Here is an 11136-nt window from a genome sequence, read left to right on the forward strand (position 1 = left end):
ATATATGCATACATACATACATACATACATACATACATACATACATACATACATACATACATACATACATATATGTATAAAGTAGTAATAAGCACCGGTAATTGTATTATGGACAGAGCTGAAGTTTTATTGTGATTACCATTAATAGTAGCCACCATGAACCTCTCTAAGATGTTTATAGCACTGGTCTCCTGTATCAAATACCTCAGTGCAAACCCAGCACATAGATTTACGACATTTAGTACAGTACATGTTCATACATCCTTCGGTCTTCTCAATCAAGGCACCACATTTCTAATTAAAACAAAGATACATACAGTATAAGAGTATAAGTATACATTGATACATGTTGTCTTCAGATTTTTTTACATTTTCAAGTTTCTGCTGTTCTCTTGGGAATATTAATAAACAGGAAGGTATAATGCACAAAAAATACAGTGCATTGCATGCTTGTTCCGGGATGTTATTTCTCAGATATACTACACTTGCCAATCATTCACAAAAACACAAAACATAAATATGAAACTTTCAATTTAAGCATCCAAAAAATTAATTTTAACACTAATTCTACCAATTAAAAAGAAAACTTTAAGAACAGAGTGAGAGAGTGGCACGCACCTTGCAAAACAACTCACCCCATAATATACAGTAAAACAAGAAAAATTTATAAAAAAAAAAAAGAGCATTCACCCCATAGGGTCAATACCTCTACCGTGTTTATAATGAAACCCTAATTGATTTCTTCTAAATCTATTCCCCCTAAAATGAAAACCAATATAGATATTTCCTTACACATTTTTTCACATCCTTTTGATTTTTCCTAGCCCAGTCCATTACACTGTCCGACGTCTCTTTATTAGCCTTGTACTCTCCACATGTCATTCCAGGATGGTCAAGTCTACATGAAGTACAGAACTGCTGATTACACTGCAGGCAGACGAATAATCCACCATCACGGGACACACGGTAAACCATTGTACAATTAGGTGTTATACAGTACTTATATTCACCGTTGCTCTTTTGTGCAATAAATGCATCCAGGGTTGCTGCATAAAGCCTCTCTCTAGTCTGCCCACTTCGGGTGAGTATGTTGATATCACACATAAAAAGCAACTGTGGACAATTCTCACGTGGGCAAACGACTGGGAACTCTTTCGAATTAACACTATGCTGGAGCAGATCCATTAGGCATTCTTTACAATAGTTGTGACCACATCCCTCCAATCGGTGAGAATCATTCTCTATGGGTGAGAAGCAAACACCACACTCATCTTCCTCAATAACATCCTCTTGGTTGAAGTCTATTCCTTCTTGTTGCAGACAGTCTTTAATTAGACCTTTAATTTTGTTTTGAGTATTGATTTCTCCATGAACTACCACAATCCTTGATTTAAATACATATGAAACAGACTCTGCACCACTGCTCACCTTCAGATTATTCAAATCTGGACCAAAGACTTTTCGTAGCATCTGCAAAGCTCTACCTTTTGCTTTTGTAAATTCACCAAGATTAATTTCGCAAAAATTACTCTCAGTTTTACAGATAAATGCATTTATGGACTCTGTCATATTCTGTATACCTTCATCACTGCCATATATCCTTATGATCTTATCTCTTTGATCATAAAAAGCATGCGTACCAGTAGTCTGTTCAGCAGCAGCTAGGAATTGACGCCAATAGTTTCCACTGATTTCCCTCAGTACCCTACTATTTCCTGCAACCATTACTTCTTTCCCATTGATCAACTTGACAAACTGGGCCTGTACATTCATCAGATCATCTGGATTGTTACCGTGAAAATTGATAAAGACACCAGATATTTTCTCATTATATCGAATACGCACCTCTCTGAATGTTTGCTCTGTTTTTTTTTTCATATCTGTCAATCCATCCTCGATTATTTTGAAAATATATCCGGGACAGAAGATATTACAGTTCACTACCCTTTGTATTACCAACTGATGTCCAACTGAATTTGGTAATGATGGCACTTCAGCAATCATTTGGGTTATTATGTCAGCAGGTACTTGATTCAACTTTAAAAAAGCTTTCATATGTTTACTTCGTGGAGTATCATCCTTGGCTACAGGCCGATGCATTTCTTTCTGAGGAATATGCACATCAATCCTAGCCTTATCTGTAAATTTTACAAGCAAGTTCTTAAGATCTTCAGAATATTCACTGTTAGTTTTATGAGTCGAAGGTGCTTCCCTTGGAACTACAACCCTTTTGCAGTTAATGTCTGATTTCTGACGAATTGCATGTTTTATGTCTTCTTCTGATATATCTGACCCTAATCCTTTTACAATCAAAGAACTAGCGTCTTTTTTTGTGAAACTGCAATATATTATTACTGATGATTTGATAACCAACCCAGTTATAGCTTGATTCAATGCTTGTGCATCAGCAACATTTTCACATGTGATAAAAGCAAATCCTTTTGATTGTCCAGTTTTCCAGGTTGCAACAAGCTCCTGTTCTAATCCACGAAGTTCTTGCCCTCCTTGGCAAACAGCTTTGCATTTCATGGTATTATCTTTTGGAAAAAGTTGCTGTGCTCTTTGGGCAATTAAGGGAGATGTAAATGTAACCTTGCCCCAGACACCACGTTTGGCTTGTTTGCTGTGAGTAGGAAAGGTGAAGACATCATGAATATTGTTTTTAAAATCTTCATGCTCAAGCCATAAACATAGGTATATAGAACTTTCATCAGTAACATTACTGACTTCTAAAGTTCTAAAATCTTCTGGCATCAAAATGAATTTTGGTTCAGCCCCTTTACCAAGGACCTGTCGAACACCAGACAATGAGTTTCCAATATTAACTTCAAGTTGCTGTTTTTCAAGGGAAGAGCGTTCCTCAGAAACAGTCCTCTTGACTAATGTCGATGCTTCAGTTGCTACATTCTTTGAAACAAATAAATCTACACTGCCTTTTTGGTTGTTGCATTCAATTACACACACTGTTTTCATGATAGGTGAATCCACTTTCTTTATCAAGGACACTTGTTCTTCAAGCTTTCTTAGCCCCTGTCCCCTCTTACCAATGATGCGGCCCATAAGTGTTGCTCCAACATTTTGCACAATCTCCTCATGTACCTGATTCTCGCTTAATAATTGAAAATCAATGCATTCTGCTAAACGAGGTACAACTTCAAATATCCAGTCATCCTCTACTGGTGTAAGGCTAACAAGAAAATCTTGAGTTGTACGACTGAATTCATTGTAGATTAACCACTTCGGAAAAACATCTAAGGATTTCAATGATGAGGATGGGTGTATTACGCCAGTCTTCAGCTGGAAAACAATGGTATAACCAGCTTTGGGATGTCCATTATATATGCATAAATTCTGAGCATAAACTGACAGCAAAATCTTGCGCAGACACTGGCTTCTTTTTTCATCCTTCCAATTAATGACATCACTGCTGTTACTGACAAGAATATTGTTAGACTTTAAAGAAGATTTGATATCTTTCACATAATCTGTGACAATTCTCATAGTTTTTCCATTTATGCTTCGCCTAACACACCATTTTGTCCTTTCTTTTTCTGGTTGTTGTTTCCATTCGTCATAAACATCTAACATTGTAAATACATCCCCAAGCATATTACTAAAATCTAGTTTTGATTCATCTGATTTGCGTTTTTGAACATCCGATCCAGATCGGTAGAAGACATTACCACCAGCTGCAAGCAGACCAGCAACAAGTATACCTTCTTCAGCCATGTTATTCTCAATTGATGACAGTACCAATTTTGCCAAACGTGGCTCCAATGTCAACGAAGACATCTGACGTCCAACGTCAGTCAAGTCATGAGAAACTTCACCTACAGCTCCAAGAAACTCTAGCATGTTTAAAGCTTCTCCTAAAGCACCTTCCTGGGGCGGTTGGACGAATTCAAATTTTTCAACATTCTGAATACCAAGCTGAAGAAGCTGTAGAACTGCCATTCCAAGATGAACTCTTAGAATTTCTGGCTTGTTATTTGATTCCATTTCATCGTAGTCCTTCTCTGAATACAGCCTAAAACATTTACCGGTTGATGTTCTACCTGCTCTTCCCTTTCTTTGCTCAGCTGATGCCTTACTAATCATTGTCACTTCTAATACACTCATATTTCGTTTCGGATCATATCGACGCTCTTTAGCCATTCCTGTATCAACAACATACTTTATACCATTTATGGTAACTGATGTCTCGGCTATATTTGTAGCAAACACTACTTTCCTCTTACCTGGTGGAGGCTCAGTGAATATAGCCATCTGGTCCTGTGGTTGAAGTTTTCCATGTAATGGAAGTATCTGGGCATTACCGTTATCCTCCACTATTCCCAATCGTTTTGCAAGATCACCACATGCTCTTTCAATTTCATTAGAAGATGTCAAAAATACCAAAATATCTCCAGGCTCCTCTGTTTCGTGTATTAACTGAGCCATCTGTACAGCTTCTTTTACATAATCAGTTTTGACTTCATATGTACCATCACTGGTAAATACTGTCTCAACTGGAAACACTCTGCCAGGAATCTTCATATAAGGACAGTTATTAAAGTACTTGCAAAATATCTGTTCATCAATTGTTGCTGAGGTTATGACAATTTTCAATTCTGGCCTTTGAATAGAAACTTGTTTAAGTTGAGCAATCAAGATATCTGTGTCTATAGAACGTTCATGTGCTTCATCTATGATAATGCAAGAGAAATCTTCAAGCTTTGGATCTCGTAAAAGCATATTAAGAAGAACCCTATCAGTCATAAAAGTTATGACGGTGTTCGAACTTGTTTTCCGGAAAGAGCCAACTATATGGCCAACTTCATCTCCCACTTCACAACCAAACTCTTCAGCGACTCTCTTAGCAAGTGAAATTGCTGCAACTTTTCGTGGCTGTGTGCATGCGATTTTAATTTTCGTGTCAGTTGGGATTAGAATGTCTGAATCTGCTAAATATTGAGCAATTTGTGTGCTCTTTCCAGATCCAGTTTCACCTAAAATAACGCATGCGCTATTCTCCGGACTAAACACAGTACTGACAATATCACATCTGTAAGCGTATATAGGTAGTGGATTCTCTGCTTTTCGTATTTCACGCCATAGATAATTTCTCATCTTCCCTACTGTACCTATATGGTCTGCCTGGTCGATTTTACATTCCATGTGTTTCAAAAACTGTTCTAACTCCAGTTTAAAATTAGAAAGCTGTTGACTTTTGAAAGATAAATCTTTCCTTATAACATCAATAGCTTCAGCTTCTTCAAGAGGAACAAACTTATGTCTACGGTTATTGTTTATTTCTGTTCTACGTTGTGTCAGATCCTCAATTTCTTGGTCCCACTGAAGTATGATTCTCGACAGTGATCCATTCATCTCCTCCTTTAGGTTGTGTTTAAGGTCATTGAATATTGTATTTTCCATGTCTAAATCACGCTTTCGTAATCTTATGTCCAATAACCTGCCTTTGTATTTAACTCCATAAATTTTCCGTAAAGCTTGTATGGCTGAACTACGTGATGAATAGACTAATAATGCTCTGTCTGATGTAATTCTGATATCACATAGTTTTACTGTACACCGTTCTGTCACTAATTGAGCTACCTCTCCTTGTTGTGTTTTTGGTGGAAGGTTAAGTATTTCAAGTACTTTTGTATCTTCTAGACGTGTTGGTTTTTTCTTAGCCAAAGGCCGGGAGTGCATATTGTGTAGTTGTTCAGCTGCTTTACAACTAGGGATTGTATTTTCATTGAAATAGGATATATCAGTAAAAGGAACTTTGAAATTCTGAAGTATTAGGGTTTTGCACAATTCAGCTTCAGGCCAGGAATTACACCGCACAGTGACATCTGATTTATCTTTACCATAATCGCTCTCCAAGAGATTAAAACCAATGTATTTCATTTCATGGGTTTTAAATAATTGTTCAAGTTGATCATGAGATGAAGGAATACATGGGATTGGAAAGCCCAGAAAACGAACAATAGTTGATTGTGATTTACCTGCATTCTGAGAGATACATGATCGTGAACGAACCCTAGTATCAGATGTCCAATGCCGAGCTTGTGCCTTAGGGGTACGAGGCCTAGAATCACGAGACTGAGACCTGATATGTTTCTGATTCAGTATTTTTGCATCTTCTAGGCGTCTTTGTTGTTGCTTCCCAAGCTGGGAGTGCATTGTGTGTTCATGTGCAGCTGTTTCATGACCTGGAATTTCATTGATAGACACTATATCAGCATCATAAACTTTGAAATTTTGAAGTATCAAGTTTCTGCACAATTCAGCTTCATTCCTAGAATTACACTGCACAGTTACATCCGATGTGTCTTCACTATAATCGCTATTTAAGAGATTAAAACCAACATACTTCAATTCATATTTTTCAAAAAATGTTATTAGTTTATCATGAGATGAAGGAACACATGGGATTGGAAAGCCCTGAAAACGAACAATAGTTGGTTGTGATTTACATGTATTCTGAGGGACCCAGGATCGAGAAGGGACACGAGTATCAGATGATCTTGCCCCAAATGTACATTGCTGAGCCTGTGTCCTAGCTGTATGAGCTCTAGAATCACGAGACTGAGACCTTGCATGTTTCTGATCAATGTTGTGTTTTTTCTTTCCTTCTTTGTAACCGTGATGAGCCTGTTCATCATTCCGTCTTCTTCTTTCTTCTCTGCAGCCTTGATTCGCCCTGCTCTCAGAAGAATTCCGTCTGCGAGAGCGATGCATTTTGTGTTTTATCTGTAAATAAAATAACCTTTATTAACACTCTGCCTGCCAAACACTGAGATCTCCGTGTTTGGTAACGCAACGCTTGACCGCCAAACACGGAGATCTTCGTGTTTCAGGTTTTTTACAGAATCTGATAGATGGGGTAATTACCGACATGTACTAACAATTTGAACACTATATTCAGTCTGGACCATAAGTATTTCACTATTTGTTTGTTTACATTAGCGTAGAGTGGTAATAATACTTTGACGAAATCAGGATTATCTCGGCTTCAGTCGTAAATCTCTAAAACTGATATGTCAATGATATTAACAATTCATTAACTTGGTTCATGATCAGGAAAGTATTATTATTTTTCTTTTTTTGGTCTGCAAATTTCCTGTTGGCAAGGGCCTTGTAGATGTGTTGCTGGTAACCGAGAACAAACCTCCCTTAATAACCAAACAGAAACTTTGCATTTAAATCAATTAAAAGTTTTGCCAGTCCACCAACATTGCTAAAAAAATGTACCAGAAATTATGATCTATAATCTGTAAGCCTAACACACTGGTTCTTTTTTTGGAAGCCCACAGGACAAATTTGGCTCGTGAAGCAAATTATTCTGGCCAGCGAGTAAAAATGAAATTATAAAAAAAATATATAGTATTTAAAGAAAATAAAATTAATAATAACCATTCGATGAATATTTTTCCAAAAAGTGAAGGCCAAAACACACACAGGGCAAACATGAAGTAGGGGTGACCCCCACCCAGATCTAGAATTAAATCCGCTACCAACTAATCAACCAATGCCAAAAGATTGGTAGTCTTAGTTGAGCTAAAAACGACATAGCAAATTAAAAATAAAAACTTTTTCAGAAACTTTTTCTTTATTATGAGTAGACCCGAGATTTTACAGGCGAAATGTTTGTTGAGGCTGTAAAGCCCTGGTATTTGGTGGATATAGGATAGGTGAAATCACACAGAAATTACCATTGTCTGCCAAACTATTAAAGTTGAACAAACTTTGTATGGCTGATGAAAAAAGACCAAAATACTGTGTTTTGTCACGATTATGCCTGTAGTTTCATGTTTGGTTTGAAAATACTCCTACAGGATTACTATTACCAGGGAATTGTTGTATGGACAACGTCCGAGCAGGTAACAATATTTGGTTAGGCGTAAGAAGCAAGGTCAATATGATACACAAAAATATCTAGTTTTACTCTGATAGGAGGAAAAAAGACCAATTCATGAAACGATACTATCACAGTTACACTTGCACAAAGAAAGGAAGACATGATAAATTCTATTACATTAAATGTAATGCGACCCTGAAAATATTTTTGGCATTTAAAATCTGTATAGAGCCTCCTTATTATTAGGCCTATATCAACTATTCAAAGAATGCTTTGAAAGCGGTACTTTACCACTTTCATGGTACTTAAAACCGTCAGTTCCCAACAATCTCTAATTTTGCAAGAATTGAAATTATAGGCCTACATGACGCATACATACAGTGACGAACAAAATTATTTTAATTAACAGCATTGTGAGTAAACATGTGAGTAAACGTATGCTGCTGCTGCTATGCATAGGGGAAAAAAGGCAAGAAATAATATTCAATTGGCCGGACATTTTGTTCCATAGTTACCAAACTGAACTGAAATGATTTGAAACGCGAGCCAGGGGCCACCAAAGTCCCTGCCGGGGTCCAGGGTCGGAGCCCCGGTGGGGGTTCTGTGGGCGAATCCCCCTGGCGCTGAGACGATCTGAGCATTTTTAAGCTGTTTTGAGGGAGTGTTTGTTGAAAATACTGGGTACATAAACAAAAATAGTTTTAATAAAGCCATGTACAAAATTTCTAGTTTCATTGTATGTTTAATGTGAGCATCCAAACTATGTACACAAACATTTCTTTACTTTACTAATGACTCAACTTACTACATGACCGTTTTATATATTTAAAAACTAATTTTCTTCTAATTTTAAATACATTTTCGTGATTATTCGTCATCACGGCTAGACTTGTACTAAATGCGTGACAAATTTATGATCTTGCGTATTTCTGCAAAATGCGCTACATCCAAAAATCACATTGAAATGCGGGACCGTCCCGCACGATGCGAGACGGTTGGTAACTATGTTGTTCTGTCACCTAAAAATTAAAATCTTCATAGTTTTGGCTGTATTTGATGCCAGGACCATCTAATTGTTTTGTGTTTCCAAAACCTTGTTTATAGTTGTTACGAAACAGGAAGGAGGTCATGACAGTATTGTGTTTGCATATGTGTGTGCACAGTAATTTCCGTTTAAGATGAGACATACTGAAGATCCAAGATGACATGATGAGATCATATCAGATCAGGGAGTACATCTTATATGGAGGTCAAGAATAGGCCTTTTTCACGAATCGGTAGACATCTTGAAGTGATGACAAACATTGCGAATCAGCGGTGCGTAACCAACAGAAATAAGATAGGCTTTTGGGCTGATTTTCTGACATCATGTTATTTAAAAAATCATAACTCCATAAAGCGGTGTCGTATCCAAACAATTTTTCCAGCAAAATGTTCTTAAAAGACTAGTCTACACCACTATATGATTGAAAAAAAATTGAAAAATGTTTTTGACCTCTGAAATCAAGATGGAAAAAGAAAAGCCTATCTTAAATAGTAGTGTATTAAAATAAGCTTATGCATTACAGTGCAGTAGCATAGGACTTTCGTGTTGTTACTGTTCCAAGTAGCGATAATATACAGATTTCTCTTATTATAAAGTACAATTAAGTTATGTTTTATAAAGAGGTATAGTATAGTAAATCATGTTTTTAACACAGGAAACTCTCATATGGTAACTAAAACAATGCTAGTTCTGACTATTACTACAGCACTGTAATGCATATACCTATTTTAATACACTACTGAGATAGGCTTTTCTTTTTCAATCTTGATTTCAGAGGTCAAAAAATTTTTCAATATAACATGATGTCAAAAAATCAGCCCAAAAGCTTATCTTATTTCTGTTGGTTACGCACCACTGATTCGCAATGTTTGTCATCACTTCATGATGTCTACCGATTCGTGAAAAAGGCCTATTGTCATTTGTGACGGCAAATTAGGCATATGACTAAAATTCATATTTTATGATCACAGGAGGATAAGCAAAGAACTTTTTAATTAAAAATGTTACCTAGCCTAGGTCCTAGCACACTCCTTTTGTTTGTTTCACGTCCAAGTTGACACCTCCATCACATCAACCAGGGAGTTACTACATGTACAACAACTCCCTGCATTACTCGCATGACATTGAATATGTGCAGGCTGGCCTACATTTAAGCCACTAAATTGCCTATTTAATATAGTATAATAAATCTTGATTTTTCCATCTTCATCCTACTTACTGAATGATAAAGTCCCGCTGTACAATTCCTTCAGAGGTTTAGATACATCATCTAACTGCATGTTTGTGACTGTGGAAACATTTCAGAGAAACGCCGAGGAATAGCATTGATTCGGGAATTTCCCAGCAAAAAGTACATTATAAGCAGGGTTGCCAGATAGTCGACAGGCTTCACGGCCAAACACACGCCATCTCTCACGGCCAAATTCGGCCAAACTTTTTTTCGATATCGGCCAAAATTCGGCCAGATTATCCGATTAGAAGACAACAGTGGGTACATATATTCATTTGAAATACTACAAAAATTACACGAAAATCAGATTTCATTCGTTTGGAATTGAAGAAATTCAAATTATATACACAGAACAGTGTTAAACTTCCACTGTTTTTCTTCTTTTAATTATCACCCTAAAATACATTCCCAGCTACATCATAATATTAAATCTGTCTCTTATACACATCTCATGTGAGTAAACGTATGCTGCTGCTGCTATGCATAGGGGAAAAAAGGCAAGAAATAATATTCAATTGGCCGGACATTTTGTTCCATAGTTACCAAACTGAACTGAAATGATTTGAAACGCGAGCCAGGGGCCACCAAAGTCCCTGCCGGGGTCCAGGGTCGGAGCCCCGGTGGGGGTTCTGTGGGCGAATCCCCCTGGCGCTGAGACGATCTGAGCATTTTTAAGCTGTTTTGAGGGAGTGTTTGTTGAAAATACTGGGTACATAAACAAAAATAGTTTTAATAAAGCCATGTACAAAATTTCTAGTTTCATTGTATGTTTAATGTGAGCATCCAAACTATGTACACAAACATTTCTTTACTTTACTAATGACTCAACTTACTACATGACCGTTTTATATATTTAAAAACTAATTTTCTTCTAATTTTAAATACATTTTCGTGATTATTCGTCATCACGGCTAGACTTGTACTAAATGCGTGACAAATTTATGATCTTGCGTATTTCTGCAAAATGCGCTACATCCAAAAATCACATTGAAATGCGGGACCGTCCCGCAC

The 11136-nt window shown here is 36.9% G+C and overlaps 1 protein-coding gene across 1 annotated transcript; it reads right to left on the reverse strand.

Annotated features, from left to right (window-relative positions):
- Positions 1-40: 40 nt before the first annotated feature.
- LOC117110487 (ATP-dependent RNA helicase DEAH12, chloroplastic-like) lies at positions 41-10228 on the reverse strand. Its single transcript, XM_033253210.1, has 3 exons — positions 10114-10228; positions 793-6741; positions 41-294 (listed from the first exon to the last, which is right to left on the reverse strand). Exons 2-3 carry the CDS (start codon positions 6727-6729, stop codon positions 142-144), a joined length of 6090 nt encoding a protein of 2029 aa, XP_033109101.1. The 5' UTR covers positions 6730-6741; positions 10114-10228; the 3' UTR covers positions 41-141.
- Positions 10229-11136: the final 908 nt, after the last annotated feature.

This window comes from Anneissia japonica, unplaced genomic scaffold (assembly GCF_011630105.1).
Source record: "Anneissia japonica isolate Jap-2015-1 unplaced genomic scaffold, ASM1163010v1 scaffold3040_len1308831_cov196, whole genome shotgun sequence".
NCBI lineage: Eukaryota > Metazoa > Echinodermata > Crinoidea > Comatulida > Comatulidae > Anneissia > Anneissia japonica.